Source organism: Phalacrocorax carbo, chromosome 3, assembly GCF_963921805.1.
Source record: "Phalacrocorax carbo chromosome 3, bPhaCar2.1, whole genome shotgun sequence".
Classification (NCBI taxonomy): Eukaryota; Metazoa; Chordata; class Aves; order Suliformes; family Phalacrocoracidae; genus Phalacrocorax; species Phalacrocorax carbo.
In genome coordinates this window covers 73,845,412-73,862,667 of record NC_087515.1, presented here as the reverse complement: position 1 = coordinate 73,862,667, position 17,256 = coordinate 73,845,412, and the positions used below count along the sequence as shown (strand labels likewise).

At 43.2% G+C, this 17,256-nt stretch overlaps 1 protein-coding gene and 1 long non-coding RNA gene across 4 annotated transcripts in view; one reads left to right on the top strand and one right to left on the bottom strand.

Moving 5' to 3' along the window:
* Nucleotides 1-17,256, bottom strand: part of MCM9 (minichromosome maintenance 9 homologous recombination repair factor) — a 57,502-nt gene that overhangs the window by 38,374 nt on the left and 1,872 nt on the right. For all 3 annotated transcript variants that reach the window (XM_064447391.1, XM_064447389.1, XM_064447390.1), the window contains exons 3-6: nt 6,133-6,449; nt 4,254-4,335; nt 3,138-3,338; nt 546-671 (exon numbers count right to left, since the gene is read on the bottom strand). In XM_064447391.1, the coding sequence (XP_064303461.1) occupies nt 546-671; nt 3,138-3,338; nt 4,254-4,335; nt 6,133-6,449 (726 nt within the window). The remainder of the gene's footprint in view (nt 1-545; nt 672-3,137; nt 3,339-4,253; nt 4,336-6,132; nt 6,450-17,256) is intronic.
* LOC135312871 (uncharacterized) lies at nt 14,058-16,374 on the top strand. Its single transcript, XR_010372488.1, has 3 exons — nt 14,058-14,215; nt 14,921-15,672; nt 15,763-16,374. It is a non-coding gene; the product is annotated as an uncharacterized LOC135312871 (long non-coding RNA).

Below are 17,256 nucleotides of genomic sequence, written 5' to 3'. Positions count from 1 at the left end.
AGAAGGAGAATCAGCAGGCAAATAACTTAAAGTAACAGAATTAAGTGAGATGTGCTGACAATCACAGATGGAAAAGTCTGGCATTTGGAAGTAAAATGAATCCTTTAATTTTTCCTTTCAATGTACTATAGTGATCCACATTAAGGAAGCATTAATATTCCATCCTTTGATGCCAAATACTGCTGGGGATATTCTACTAGAAATCATTTCAAAACGTCACTTATACAATAAAAAGTGAGTTTATGTTTTATGTAAAACAACTGCCTTTAATATTCTACCTAATGGAATCCTGAACGCCTGCTTTTACTGGGCTTTATTTGGGAAGAATTAAAATAAAAAGAGGAAGTCTAGACACCCACTTTATTTTTCTGAGACTCTGGAAGAATACTCAGCATTAATCAAAAATTGTTCTCACTCAAGAAAATGGGACCATTACGCTTCTGAAAGCTTACTGGTTTGGTTTTGGAGGGGGGAGGGATGTGGGCGAAGACAAGCATGGGAAAAACTGCTAGAAAGGATGTGATACTATTAGAAACAATACTAACCTCGGATTCGGGTTCCAGTAGCATCAGTCCTCTGTACACCACCAGCAAGCACCATGGCTACAGCCAACTTCACCAGGTACAATCCAAAAACTTGAGGACATAAGCTAGCCAAAATTTCATTCCTCCCTAGAACAGGAGCAAAAAATGGCACTCAGCCTTAAGAGTAAAACTTGGGTTTCCCATCAACTCCTATGTACACTTTCAGTCCTATGTCCACAGTCCTAGGTACACTCACAAATAATTTGGGTCTGCTTCCTGAACAAGAGGAAAAGGGCAGGAAGGAGGTTTTTTTGAATTATTATTTTATTTTTTAAATGGGACCCAAAACAGTTGCTTGATCCAAACTTCTTTCATGATAAAGAAGTTAAGTCTTCCATGGTCACAAGCAGCAAACCCAATCTTATCACAATTTAAGGAACGTATGGTCTGGATATCACAACAAAAGGCATTAATGAAATACCATCATGCTAATTCTTTTGTTTCACAGATTAAAGTGTAGGGGCTATGAAGAATAGAACTTAAAAGTTTCCACACTTCAAAATACCCCCTTGAAAACTGGTGTGCTGTACCTTCAAGAAAATTAAGAAAACAGCTAGCACTTGAGGTATTTTGCCCTAAACCTGTGCACCTACCCATAGCATGGCTCATTTTCTCGGTGCCGTCTTGAACCTCCTTCTCCTTTGACCCTCTCCTCCTCCCTGCCATAGTCCCCCTCTAGCAACAGAATATTTCAACCTGCTATGATAATGTTGTTGGCTTGGAAGGCATGTAACAGAATTAATTCTGTCCTTCGAGATTCTGATACTAACACCACATAGGGGATCACAGGTTTAACATCATAAATTACTCCCAGTGCTAGGGAATAAACCAGAGTAACCAATTTTGAGTTCTTAACTTAGTGTTTTAAATTTAGATTCAAGTACATGGTACTAGCAAAATACGCAGGCGCCTAATAGATTACTCCAGGTGTATGTGCTTCTTGTGGAGTTCTTCTGAGGGAATTAACACACCTTTGTCCAAAAATGAAATTTTAGAAACTTTGGTCAGCCATAGTTGACAATGGCTTAGTTGACAATAGGTTTAACTCAACAGTTGCCTCTATTTGACTTTGAGTCCATTGGCCTTGTCAGTGCTGAGCAGCTCAGCAATTATGCTTCTTCCTAGAGAAAATCCAGGAAAAAAAAATGAAGGCACCTGCATAAGTTGTCTCAGAGGCCTGCCATGGTAGGCTTTCTCAGGACACCTAATACACAGCATCAGGAATTAACTGACATAAGTTGCAGTAGTAACTACCATTATCTCTTGAAAAAACAGTAAATGTACATACATCCTGTTGTGTGATGGCCTGTACTTTAGACTGCTTAGTCAAATTTGATCCCTGCCCTCACCTGAGTGGGCTCAATTTCAGACAAATGGCCTGAAATGGACATCTGGGGCAGTCAGAGTCCTTCTAATTTCCACCTCAATTTTCTTGTAGCCACTTCATATTAATTCATTTATTCTGAATGGGTAATATTGCACAAAACCAGATTGCTCCCTGCAGGCTTCCCAAAATTGTCCTGAGAATCAAAGATTAAATGGGACCTTCAAAGAGGATCCTCAGTTACTTTCTGAACAGGTCTAACCAGAGTGATAAGAAATGTTCTTGTTCCGAACAGCAGGAGACTAGCAATTAAATTGCTTTCCAGGAAATGCAGTTCTGAAGAATCTTTGCCATTGACAAGATCTCCAATTTCTTATGTGAGCACTCAAATTTTTAAGCTGACATGGGCAAGATCCTACCTGCTTTTCTCCCTGTTTGCCTTTCAAAAAGAAAGACTACACTCTTTTCAGGGCTCTAAAAGACAGAGTGTTAGCCTGGGACAGTTCAGTGACAGACGTCCTAAAGAGTTGGTTGAGCCTCCCTGCTCAGTTCAGGAGGAAGCTTACGGAGAGGGACAGAGTTCCAGACACAACTCTTGCTAATTCCTAGGCTGCTGACTGCAGGCCATGGTAAGTTTAGAAGCCAGCGTACTAAACACTCTGGCTGTTCTGGAAACCACTGTAAATTGGAAGTCTCTCTCCACATTTGATAGGAGGCTCCACGGCACCTAAATCAAGAGTCCAGGCATCCAGGAGTTAGGCTGAAGATGAGATGTGCTAAGATCTGTGGTAAAGATTCACAGCTTAATTTGGGATGCAGAGACAGTGAGTCAGATCTCTTGCCCCAGAGTCAAGAGCTATGCTGATTAAAAGCAGATCTGGTCCACATTATTTCTTCTAAGAGGTATGCTTTTTACTTCTTGATTATAAAATGCTTTTCTTCTTTTGCCTGATAATTATATTATTTCTAATTTCTTGTTAATAAATCTTCTGCAAAACACTTGACTAGAAAGCTCAAAAGAAGGAAGATCCATGTAGTATGTTTTGTACTTTTTTTTTCCCAGTAATCTTTAAGAATTTCATATTCCTGTACTGGAAAAAATATAGTTTTGTAGGAACGGGTGGTGGGATAGGATAATGGGGGTAAAACGTGTTCAGCCACTGTATTTTCACTCCTGATTTCACCTATATCCAAACACGTGTCTTACTTAAAAGCTTTCAAATACTAACCTGCTAAGGGATCATTCCTATGCTTTTCCCAGAAGTCTTCAAATTCTTTGCGGACTTCTTCATCAATTACAACCCCTGATAGCTGTTCATTGTTTACTTTAACATAGTTGGCTTTCAAAACAAGCTCCAAGTCACAGCGTGCGTCCTCATGGAAAGGTTTCCACCTCTGCATTACCACTCCATACACTGTGATGTCATCTCCTGGTGGTACCAATAAAAATCAGTAAAATAACATCTGACTTGAGATATGTAGATTTTTCAGTTAGCTGTAATGCACAATAATGCAATTGAGATCCTGTGTTACAGTTAATAAGGTTAAAAAAACCCAACAACAAAAAGCAAACCTCCTGCAGTTACTGGAATTCTAAAGGAAACATTAGGTAATTGCTTATGTCTGTGGCAAGAAGTCGCTATGTCTTTCTACTTCTGTTTAAAATAGGTGAATTTGTATACCTCTGCTTGTTTCCTCTTTTCTAAAAGAGGAGTTCACGGTAAACTGTAGAAGCTCGTCTTTCAATTAAATTTACTATACAAAAAATTTAGTCAAAGCTTATTTGACTTATGGTAACTTTTGTGAAGAATTCCAGAATCACTTGTTAATGTTCTGGCCACAGTATTCTTCTGAAGAAGTACAACCAGAAATTAATTTATTGTGGGGATGTGCCTATCTGAGAATTTTTTAGTCCATTCTTCATGCACACTCCTGCCAATTAGCTTGCTTTTGGAATGCAGAGTAGCTTTTTCCACCTGCAGCACTCCTTAGGCAGGTCAGGTTACCTAGCTCTCTGAACCTACAGAGGGACACCACATGCTGTGTGACAGTGTGGACCAATTTCCTCAAAGGTTTGGTGTTCCCACACTAACAAGATTTAATATATTTTCTGTACGTCACAACACATTACTTATTGAAACTGATCTGTCAAACAGTCAAGATGTGACATAGGGAATAGTATTCAACTGCCTTGCTAACATCCAAGTGGAAACAGCCGCGTGTCAGATGAACATATCTCATTTAACAGGCCCTCAACACTGATAGCCTACTTGGCAAAGATGCATCTCAAATGGAAAAATAAAAGTGCTTGAGGTACAAACATGCAATTTATGCTGTATCCTCACCAGACTTGCAACTGTCCACTAAGTCATCTTCCAGAACAACCACCATGCAACGAGGGATGCTTCCAACAGACAGTCTTTGAACCTAGGAGACAGGAAGGAAAAACACTTCTTAAGAACTGCACCCTGAAAAGCCATTTATAGCTGCTCTGGCTTAAGGACCTACATTCCTTTCCTGGAACTGAGGTCAGCCCTTGCTTTTTTCTCACAAAACCTACACAGTAAACATGCCACGGCTGCTATGAACTTACTAATGGAACTTTAATGCTGATATTAATGGAAACAGGGCTGGGTATTAAATTAGCTGAAGGTGCTCAGTCCTGGGAGGTGCTGTGTGATTTCAGCATCTTGCTGAAGAAAGCTCACTAAAAGAGGTCATTTGCAAGAGCAAAGTTTACTTTGGGTACTGAAGCATGTCCACGGGTTAGATAACCCTTCACTGAAGTATGTACTGAGAGATTATTTTCTGTATTTTTCTGGTATTTAACCATAATTTGATGGGTTGAGATATAAATTTACACCTAGGTGTCAAGGATTAAATCAACAACAGGAAAAAAACACACCGCACAGAACCAGGCAAATGTATATTGACAAATATGCCAGTAACTCCTGTAATACTTTTCCTTTTCTCCAGGGCAAAGTCTATGCAATCTTGTCACAGTCTATTTCCAACCAGCAATCCTTCCATTTACACCTAAAGCTTGCAATAGTTTTTAGAATATCCACTGCACAATAATCAGAAGTACCTTTTCATTCTGCAGCACAGGTCATACATGCTAGAATTCTAGATTTATTCACTCTCTAGTGCCTAGAAAGGTTAATTCATCCTTGTGTATTTTGGCCACAGGCAGTTCACATCACTGGCAGTACTGGTGGCACATACACAGTTATCTGCAGAGCTCAGTAAGAAACATGCGTGAAATTCATTCCTGGTTTAACTTCACTGTGTTTAATAAGCCCGTGCTGCTGAAAATCCTTCCCATCACAGAGATCTGTGTGTCACAAAGTGAAACAAGAAATATGGTACAGGAGCCATATGTCAAAAACAATCATGATATGAACACACAGCATAAGGCTTATTTCCTAGAAATAGTTTTATTCCCTTTCTTTTTTGCTATTCTGAATTTTAAAGAGCTTAATTTCTAATTTCATACATTTCTGTTTTCTTGCATGTAGATTGGCACCACTCTACTCTTCATTTAAAAAATCAAAACCCTGAAACAACTGAAAAGATCTTAGAAAAGATTTACGAAAAAGACACTGAACATATAAACAAACACAGAAACATTGCCTGCAATATACCCTACTTATTCCCAATTTTCATACAGTGCAGATTTTCTTGTGCCAGTTTTGTCTTGGTTATGTGCTACCATAAGAAGAGGCCCAATAGTTTCTTACTCCTCCAGCTTAGCTGTACTTCCACCCAAGACTACCTTCAGAAAAACGCATGCAAATTCTGTGCGGAGCACATATTCAGTAATTGTTTAATTCAATACTGGCTGAAGGGAAGAGACTTTTGCAGACACCATGTATTGACCATACTGCACCACTACAGCTGGCCTTGGCCACCACTGAGCTAGCTTTAGTCCTTAGAGAAACAACGCAAACTTTGTGTTATAAGGATTCAGCATAGAAATTTAAACTATACACTGACCCCGGATGTTCTGTACGGTCTGGAAGGGAGTGACCTAATAACGGAAGACTAATCAACAACTTAATTCTGACATAAGCATGAACAGTTTCACTAAAATCAACAGAATTACCTTATTCCAGCAGGAAATTAAGCCTCCAAAGGCCTTTTTTAGTAAGTTGATTCTTTTTTTACTTGAGACATCTATATACCTTAATACTGTCCCTTTTTAATCCATCTCTTTTTTTTTACCTGTTCCTGAATTTTGATTTCTTGATAGTCTCTGCAGCAGGTAGGAGAAGAGGTTGTTCCAGAGAGACATGTGAACTTGGTTGAGTTGCAGCCTTCTCTGTTAAGACAGGCTGATGGACGACAGAATGTGTAGTACTGTTCAAAGTCAGCCTTGACCACAAACACGTGCCTGCACTTATCACAGATATAACTCCGTTCAAACTCCAAAACTTTCACTGAACTGGTACGTATGACAGTCCCAGTAACAGACAGAAAGTGACCCACATCCCTGGTTTTAGGAATGTGCTCTCGAGTCAGCTCTGGGCAAACAGGCAAACCTGTTAAACAAAAACACATGCAGCATGAGGCTATGCATATAAAACACAAACTTACGATGCAGTTAAGCAGAAAGACTAGAAAAAATGCCAGACATGTTAACAGTAGCCATTGTTATTACTGTTTCATAAATGTGATTGAACAACTCATCTGTTGTACCATAAATCTGATTCACTGGCCTGAGACAGTGAAAACCATTGGACACTGAACACTAGCAGAAAATGTTGCCATTTGACTCTCCTGCTCTTGCCAAGGGTCAAATAGTCATGAGCAGCTTCCATTCACGGAAACAGATCCCAACATTCTCAGATCTATTTATTAATTTAAATGATCATTTGGCAAATGCCACTTATTCTACAACTGGTTTATCTGAGTTACAAAATTTTAGTTATGCTACTTAACTGTGGTTCAATGTTATTCCCACATTTAAACAAGTGTGACTCCTAATCTTGTGTGAATTCTCAAGTCTAAGCAAATTTAAAATTCATGGTCTGTGAGCATTGGACCTTAAATCCACATTGCATACGAGTAAACTTCAAGCACAAGGAGATGGCATAAAAAGACTATAAAGAGGTTATGAACATAACCAAAGCAAATTCACTTGCACATTCAAATGAATATTGACAGAACATGTTCACGGCACTTGCTCTCCTTTAATTCCACCCAACAGCCAGTTCTGCGGTGCACTGATCCCGCTCCAGCATTCACCTGTGCGGCCATCACAGCACCACAGTGGCTGAAAACGTCAGGAAGATTAATATACCTGAAAAGACTACAAAGACTATATAAAAATAAATGGTCTCTGAAATGCACACCTGAGGACAGCATCAAAATACTGCCTCTTCAGAAGTTAGTATATGAACTAGAAGATATTAATAATTATCAACTTAAAAAGAAATTACCTGCTCTTAAAACAATTTCTTAGCTTTACTTCTGTCATGGTTTTAGCTGGGATAGAGTTAATTTTCTTCACTCAAGCTGGTATAGTGCTCTGCTTTGAACTTAGCATGAAAAAAACGTTGAGATAACACACAGATGTTTTGGTTGTTGCTGGGTAGTGCTTGTACTAGTCAAGGACATGTCTAGCTTCCCGTGCTCTGCCGGGTGCACAAGGAGCCGGGAGGGGAGGGGGCACAGCTAAGAGAGCAGATTCAAACTGGCCAAAGGGATATTCCATATCATGTAACGTCATGCCCAGTATGTTACCTGGGAGGGGCTGGCCGGGGGAGGGAGGCAGCAATCGCAGCTCGGGGACAGTTAGCGTCAGTCGGCGGGTGGTGAGTGCTTGTATCGTTTGTGTTTCTGTGGGTTTTTTTACTTTTTTTTCTTTCCCTTCCTTTTCCATTTTATTATATTAACATTATTGTAAATCTTATCATAATTATTATTATAATTATTAATTTATTATAATTATTAAACTGTGTTTATCTCAACCCACAAGTTCTTTTGCTCTTCCGATTCTCTTCCCCATCCCACAGGGGTGGGGGGGAGTGAGCGAGCGGCTGCGTGGCGTTTAGTTGCCAGCTGAGGCTGAACCACGACAGTCCATTCTGGCGCCCAACGTGGGGCACGAAGGGTTTGAGATAGTAACAGTTGCTGGTCACAGTATTGATTCATCTGCTCTCAGTAATAGTTTGTCCAGTCTTTACCATGCCGATTGTAAAGTACATGTTAAAAATTGCTGTTGGTTTTTGCCATTTGCTGTGCTCTGCAGTGATTAGAGATGTTTTGCCTAGGAGATTTGTTATTAAAACACTGGCCTTGACCGTTATCGGTTATTTAGGTCTTGCATAGAAGCCGTTACTGTACTTCAGCTACCACTTCATGGAGACAATTAGCAATTATACCTCCTCCTCTGAGAGGTTTTTTATGGAGGAAATACAGAATGGCACCGTAGCTACCATCTTATATAATGTCTCCTCCTTCATTACAACAACTTTTCAGTATCTTGAACATCCTTGTGTAGTCAAGATACATCTGTTGGTATTGCTTTGGCAGACGGTGTCAGTTCTGTCTAAGGTTAATAAGCAAGTTAAGAATATAATCCAGAGATCTGCCCCAAGGCTCAATAGCTATGCGTGGCAGGGTATGTGGGATAGTATGGGCAAATGCCTAGGACGGTGGGCACCCCCCTTGATGTGGGACTTCACCCCTGAACAAGTGCAGAATCCTGAAAAATTAGTAGAACATTTGGAGGAAGTATGTTGTCACCCTGGCAATTCCAGAGAGATACAAATCACTGCAATGTACTGGGGCCTAGCTCATGCCTATCGAGCCCTATTTAACACTATTCAGTACCCCCAAGGGGAAGAGGTCTCTGGATCTAAAAAGACAAAGACAAGGAAAGCAACAAGCACTGCGGCCACTCAAACCCCCATGACAGACACTGCAGCTACTCCAACCCCAGCGACAAGCACCGCGGCCACTCAAACCCCCACAACAGACACTGCAGCTACTCCAACCCCAGCGACAAGCACCGCGGCCACTCAAACCCCCACAACAGACACTGCAGCTACTCCAACCCCAGCGACAAGCACCGCGGCCACTCAAACCCCCACGACAGACACTGCAGCAACTCCAACCCCAGCGACAAGCACCGCGGCCACTCAAACCCCCACGACAGACACTGCAGCTACTCCAACCCCAGTGACAAGCGTTGCAGCTAAACCAGAGGACCAACCTGTGCCAGTATCAGTCGCTCCTATATGCAAGAAGAAATCTTGGAAGGTCAACTCGTTTAGAAAGAGATTATGAGGAACCAGGGCCATCACAAGAAGAGGAGGAGGAAGAGGAAGAATGTGTACAAGAAACGGAAACTACCCGATTCCTATCCTTGAGTGAGTTGCGGGATATACGGAAAGATTTTGGGCGTCATTCAGGTGAGCACGTTATCATCTGGCTGCTCCGATGCTGGGATAATGGGGCCAGTAGTCTGGAATTAGAAGGGAAGGAAGCCAAACAACTGGGATCCCTCTCTAGGGAAGGGGGCATTGATAAAGCAATTGGAAAAGGAACACAAGCCCTCAGCCTCTGGAGGCAACTCCTGTCCGCAGTGAGAGAAAGGTGTCCCTTCAAAGAAGATATTGTATGTTGCCTAGGAAAAAGGATGACCATGGAGAAAGGCATCCAGTATCTAAGGGAATTAGCCGTGCTTGAGGTGATTTATGGTGACCTGGACGATCAACAGTCCTCCAAAGATCCAGATGAAGCCAAGTGCACCCGACCCATGTGGCGGAAGTCTGTACGGAGCGCACCATCCTCATATGCAACCTCATTGGCAGTGATGTCATGGAAAGATGACAAGACACCAACGGTGGTGGAGTTGATTGATAAACTCTGGGAATATGAAGCAAATCTCTCTTCCTCGCTCGTCTCTGCTGTTGAGAAACTGTCCCGAAAGGTCCAGCAACTCAAAGAAGATAGGTCCTACTCCCTACCAGCACAGACCAGCATCTCAGCCATCAGGAGTAAGCGTCCCTTTGCTCAGGAGAAGGGATACACATGATGGGGCACCCTATGGTTTTACCTGCGTGACCACGGAGAGAACATTAAGAAGTGGGATGGAAAACCTACCTCAACCCTAGAGGCACGGGTATGTGAGCTGCAAAGGAAAACAATCACTCAGGGGAGTTTCTCCAGGAGAGCTGCTGCTCCAGTTTCCAGTAAGCAATTCCCCAGACAGAGGAGCAGAAGTGCTGATTTTCTGTCTGATCTTAATAGAGACACTTGTGATTCATATCTACAGGAAGTGAGTTGTGACTGCCATGATCAGACCTAGAGGGGCCCTGCCTCCAGCCAGGTGGAGGAAAGGGATAACCGGGTTTACTGGACTGTGTGGATCCGATGGCCTGGCACATCTGACCCACAGGAGTATAAAGCTTTAGTGGACACCAGTGCACAGTGCACCTTAATGCCATCAAACTATATAGGGGCAGAACCCATCAGCATTGCTGGAGTGACAGGGGGATCCCAAGAGCTAACTGTATTGGAGGCCGAAGTGAGCCTAACTGGGAATGAGTGGCAAAAGCACCCCATTGTGACTAGCCCCGAGGCTCCGTGCATCCTTGGCATAGACTACCTCAAGAGAGGGTATTTCAAGGACCCAAAAGGTTACAAGTGGGCTTTTGGTGTAGCTGCCTTGGAGACGGAGGAAATTAAAGAGCTGTCTACCTTGCCTGGCCTCTCAAAGGACCCTTCTGTTGTGGGGTTGCTGAAGGTCAAAGAACAACAGGTGCCAATCGCCACCACAACAGTGCACCAGCAGCAATACCACACCAACAGAGACTCTCTGATTCCCATCCATGGGCTCATTCGTCGACTGGAGAGCCAAGGAGCCATCAGTAAGACCAGCTCACCCTTTAACAGTCCCATATGGCCAGTGCGGAAGTCTAATGGAGAGTGGAGGCTAACAGTAGACTATCGTGGCCTGAACGAAGTCATGCTGCCACTGAGTGCTGCTGTGCCAGACATGCTAGAACTTCAATACGAACTGGAGTCAAAGGCGGCCCAGTGGTATGCCACAATTGATATTGCTAATGCATTCTTCTCAATCCCTCTGGCAGCAGAGTGCAGGCCACAGTTTGCTTTTACTTGGAGGGGCGTTCAGTACACCTGGAATCGACTGCCCCAGGGGTGGAAACACAGTCCTACCATTTGCCATAGACTGATCCATAATGCATTGGAACAAGGTGGAGCTCCCGAACACCTACAATATATTGATGACATCGTTGTGTGGGGCAATACAGCAGAAGAAGTTTTTGAGAAAGGGAAGAAAATAGTCCAAATGCTTCTGAAAGCTGGTTTTGCCATAAAACAAAGTAAAGTTAAGGGACCCGCACAAGAAATCCAGTTCTTAGGAATAAAACGGCAAGATGGTCATCGTCAGATCCCCATGGATGTGATCAACAAAATAGCGGCCATGTCTCCACCAACCAGCAAAAAGGAAACACAGCTTTCTTGGACGTTGTGGGTTTTTGGAGAATGCATATTCCACATTATAGTTTGATCGTAAGCCCTCTCTATCAAGTGACCTGGCAGAATGATTTCAAATGGGGCCCTGAGCAACGACAAGCCTTTGAACAGATTAAACAGAAGATAGTTCATGCAGTAGCTCTCGGGCCAGTCCGGGCAGGACAAGATATAAAAAATGTGTTCTACACTGCAGCTGGGGAGAATGGTCCTACCTGGAGCCTCTGGCAGAAAGCACCAGGGGAGACCTGAGGTCAACCCCTAGGGTTTTGGAGTCAGGGATACAGAGGGTTCAAAGCCCGCTATACTCCAACTGAAAAAGAGATATTGGCAGCATATGAAGGGGTCCGAGCTGCTTCAGAAGTGGTTGGTACTGAAGCACAGCTGCTCCTGGCACCCCGACTGCCAGTGCTGGGCTGGATGTTCAGAGGAAATGTCCCCTCCACACACCATGCAACTGATGCTACGTGGAGTAAATGGGTTGCACTGATCACCCAGCGGGCTTGAGTAGGAAACCCCAGTCGCCCAGGAATCTTGGAAGTGATTATGGACTGGCCAGAAAGCAAAGACTTTGGAATATCACCAGAGGAGGAGGTGACACGTGCTGAAGAAGCCCCACTGTATAACAAACTGCCAGAAAACGAGAAGCAATATGCCCTGTTCACTGATGGGTCCTGTCGCCTTGTGGGAAAGCACCGGAGATGGAAGGCTGCTGTATGGAGTCCTACACAACAAGTAGCAGAAACCGCTAAAGGAGAAGGTGAATCGAGCCAGTTTGCAGAGGTAAAGGCCATCCAGCTGGCCTTAGACATCGCTGAACGGGAAAAGTGGCCAGTGCTCTATCTCTATACTGACTCCCGGATGGTGGCAAATGCCTTGTGGGGCTGGCTGCAGCAGTGGAAGCAAAACAACTGGCAGCGCAGAGGCAAACCCATCTGGGCTGCCGCACTGTGGCAAGATATTGCTGCCCGGGTAGAGATCCTGGTTGTGAAAGTACGTCATGTGGATGCTCACGTCCCCAAAAGCCGGGCCACTGAAGAACATCGAAACAACCAGCAGGTAGATCAGGCTGCCAACATTGAAGTGGCTGAGGTGGATCTGGACTGGGAACATAAGGGTCAACTATTTCTAGCTCGGTGGGCCCATGACACCTCAGGCCATCAAGGGAGAGATGCAACATACAGTGGGCTCGTGATCAAGGGGTGGACTTAACCATGGACACTATTGCGCAGGGCATCCACGAACGTGAAATGTGTGCTGCAATCAAGCAAGCGAAGCGGGTAAAGCCTCTGTGGTATGGGGGACGATGGCTGAAGTATAAATATAGGGAGGCCTGGCAAATCGACTATATCACACTCCCACAGACCCGCCAAGGCAAGCGCCATGTGCTTACAATGCTAGAAACAACGACTGGCTGGCTGGAAACATATCCTGTGCCCCACGCCACTGCCCGAAACACTATCCTGGGTCTCAAAAAACAAGTCCTGTGGCGACATGGCACCCCAGAGAGAACTGAGTCAGACAACAGGACTCATTTCCAAAACAACCTCATAGACACCTGGGCCAAAGAGCACGGTATTGAGTGGGTGTCTCACATCCCCTATCACGCACCAGCCTCTGGGAAAATCGAAAGATACAATGGACTATTAAAGACTACACTGAGAGCAATGGGGGGGGGTGTGGAACATTTAAACACTGGGATACACATTTAGCAAAGGCCACCTGGTTAGTCAACACGAGGGGATCTGCCAGGCGAGCTGGCCCTGCCCAGTCAGAACCCTCACATACTGTGGAAGGGGATAGAGTCCCTGTAGTGTACATAAAAAATATGTTGGGCAAAACAGTCTGGGTTCTTCCTGCCTCAGGCAAAGGCAAACCCACTCGTGGGATTGCGTTTGCTCGAGGACCTGGGTGCACTTGGTGGGTGATGCAGGAGGATGAAGGAGTCCGGTGTGTACCTCAAGGGGATTTGATTTTGGGTGAAAACAGCCAATGAACTGAATAATATGCTGTTAATTGCTATATAATGTTGTATGTCATCACTACTATGGTTGCTATATGCCATATCAATGGTATCATGGTGGGAATCTCCCAATCAATAATAATAAAAAATGAACTTTCAATTGAACCAAGCAAAGTGCAGCATTGAGAGAAGAAGAACTAACAGTGCAGCGGTGATGGAATGAGGACTGACTTCAGCATGCAACAATCCAACACCACACACAGCACCTTTCTGAAAGACTCTTACAATAGATGAGACCCAAAGTCATGGACTAAATGAACTCAGTGGACATTTCACAGGCATTTTACAGGGGTGGTCCATAGACTAGGGGAATGATGAATGAAATCTGTATATCCTGTTAAAGGATGAGAAGGTGGGTAGGGATTATTGAAATTGAATTGAATAGTATGGGATCTGAGCATGATGTAAATGATATGGAATAAGGGGTGGATACTGTAATGGTTTTAGCTGGGATAGAGTTAATTTTCTTCACTCAAGCTGGTATAGTGCTGTGCTTTGAACTTAGCATGAAAAAAATGTTGAGACAACACACAGATGTTTTGGTTGTTGCTGGGTAGTGCTTGTACTAGTCAAGGACTTTTCCAGCTTCCCGTGCTCTGCCGGGTGCACCAAGAAGCTGGGAGGGGAGGGGGCACAGCTAAGAGAGCAGATTCAAACTGGCCAAAGGGATATTCCATATCATGTAACGTCATGCCCAGTATGTTACCTGGGAGGGGCTGGCCGGGGGAGGGAGGCAGCAATTGCGGCTCGGGGACAGTTAGCGTCAGTCGGCGGGTGGTGAGTGGTTGTATCGTTTGTGTTTCTGTGGGTTTTTTTCCTTTTTTTTCTTTCCCTTCCTTTTCCATTTTATTATTTTAACATTATCGTAATTCTTATCATTATTATAATTATTAATTTATTATAATTATTAAACTGTGTTTATCTCAACCCACAAGTTCTTTTGCTCTTCCGATTCTCTTCCCCATCCCACAGGGGTGGGGGGGGAGTGAGCGAGTGGCTGCGAGACATTTAGTTGCCAGTTGAGGCTGAACCACGACAACTTCCAAAATACAGCTAGGAAACAGAGATGTAAAACAATAAAACTGCTGGAAAAATGATGTTTCTAAGGGGACCAAAACTATCTCCATTTAGGTCAAATCTTCTTATCTTCTTAATAGTTTTGGCTGCTAAAAAAAAGACATCATATATTTATTTCAGTGTTTTCAAAACCAAGTTCTTTGTTTCAGACTTGCTGAAACATTCTGTTTTGATGCTTTTAAGCAAAGTGCTTGACCTTTTGCTTTCTGTTTAAAGGAAATATTTTTAAATATTAAGCTAATTTTAAAATGTAAAAGAATAAAGAAAAAAGTGAAGTAGAAAGGAATTAATAATGTGGGAAAGAAAAAGTATTATGTAGAACTGCAAACAAATTCTTCTGGTCGACTGTAACAAAGCTGTTTACATATCCTACCATACCCATTGAAAATTCTTTTCCTCCCCCAGGTTTGCATTTCTATTCAGTTCAGCCACTATTTTTCCAGCCGGTTTGGCATCTTTTTTTCCCAGCTCAGTATTCGCGCAGCTCAACAACCTTTGCAAAATACAACACATCTTACACTAGAGAGAGCTGCAGCACTGTTGTCAGGATACACGATATGATCACCTCTGTGAATATTGAAGAGACAAGAGTCTGGACAGGGGAAAAAAGAAGAGCCTTCATTCTGATCTTATTAGGCTGCTTGACAAACTTTTAATTGCGTATGCGCCTCTGTGAATCAGCTTTACTGTATTAGTAATAATGTGTAAAACCAAACTGTTAGAAACAGCTTGGCCATCAGTAACAGGCACAGTGGTGCTCAGCCTAACAGTAAGGAAGGAAAAATCTTTTAATGGATTTGTAGCAAAAGGAGACGTTATACAGTCAAACTCCTACAGTGCTAAAGTTCAGATAAAGAACTTTTACTTTCTTCAGTGAGCCCGGAGTAATCATCCATTATTAATCACTGCATATTCACACTCCCCGAGTCCTCTGAACTCCTAGATGCCCTGTCCATATTGGTATGAGCATGCTGAGATTGCATTCTTATACCGAGCATAAGCAAAGACTCTTCAGTCCAAGCCTGACACACAGATTCCTCCGCCCCCCTCCTGCCGCTCCCACCAAGACGAGTGCACCACCTCCTCCTCATTCCCATCTGACGCAGGAATAGGAAGTGGCACTCCAAGATGAGAATCCTGAAGGCAATCAGGACCCGGTATCTACTTAAAAGATAACAGTAACATGGGAAAACTTGGGTGGAAAAAAGGCTGCAGATCATTTATCTTACTGGTTTTTGTTTCTTCAGTAGCCACCCTTCTGGAGGCACATAACATAAACGAAACTGCATGGACAGATGTTCTTTTGATCCAGCTGGACCAGATGAGGATAACCACCCCCTGCTCTTCATCAGTTACCCTCCAGTTTAGTGATGGAGTAATTTGTGATTCTGACAACTAACTCCTTCCATCAATGATCACTCAGACTTGCTTTTATCAGTTATTAAAACTATTTGATCAAACGTGGCTAACTTTGCTTGACTTTGATTAGGGAATATTCAGACAAAACGTCACTGTGGGAGGAATGGTCAGCTCCAGCAACAGGCTGGTAACAGGAGCAGGAATGTCTTAAAGGTGCAGCTACTCATGCAGCAAACATCTGGCCCTTGCTTTACTCCTTCCAATACTTCCTGGTAACTTATGAAAAAATCATACTTGGAGTAAAAATAACCCTGTTCTCCTACTGAAGCTGTGATTGTGAAAACCTCGACAAAACAGCATTATAAAAGCCACAGTCTAATTGTATTTCTCATGTATGCATTCTAATGACAACATTTTTAATGAAATTTACTGAGGTGAAACACAGGTCTATTTAACATCTGTGATTCACCCAAGTTCAAGCTGCCAAAAGATTGAATGACCATAAACCACTCTAACATGGGGCAAGGAAAGGAAACACAGGTCACCAGCTCTTGGCTTTGCAGACTGTTGCTCCAAATAGTTACAATCAGAAATGACCAGAAGGGACTGTGCCACCGCTGACCCCAGCTCCCCACAACAGGCAAAATAGGCATTTTAACCCCAGAACCTGCACTCCACACTTACCACACCTCAAAGCTACTAAAAATTTCCTGGTAATAAGGAATAATGACATATCAACTTGTGAAAAAGCGGACAAAAACCTTTGTTGACGATCATGCCTTCCAACAGTTCATTCCAATTTTATAACAAATACTTTTGCAACAACTAGTTAAGCATAAAATTTGACAATTTGAGTTTGTTGTACAACAACTTTAAATTCAGAGTTTGCCTCTTCTGGGAGGTGGCTGGAGCCTATAAAGACCATGAGCCAACTGACAGGGTAAGGAAGTCAACCTGCAAGAAAATCTGTGAAATATGTATCTTCCCCTAATCCTTTTTTTTTTTTTTTTTTTGACCTTCTGGTTAGCAAGAGAAATAAAGCGAGACCAACCACTGACTTGAGGCGTCCTTTTCCCGTGGAAAGCTTTGGTCTAAGTCCTGACCCAGCAACAAATGCCAACAATTGCACACACGCTATCAGGAATGGCCATAGCTTTTTTCCAGGTTGGTCTACACAAATCACAGAATCACAGAATGGTAGGGGTTGGAAGGGACCTCTGAAGATCACGTTGTCCAACCCCCCTGCTTGAGCAGGGACACGTAGAGCAGGGGGCACAACAATGCGTCCAGGTGGGTTTTGAATGTCTCCAGGGAAGGAGACTCCACAGCCTCTCTAGGCAGCCTGTGCCACTGCTCTGTCATCCTCACGGTAAAGAAGTTTT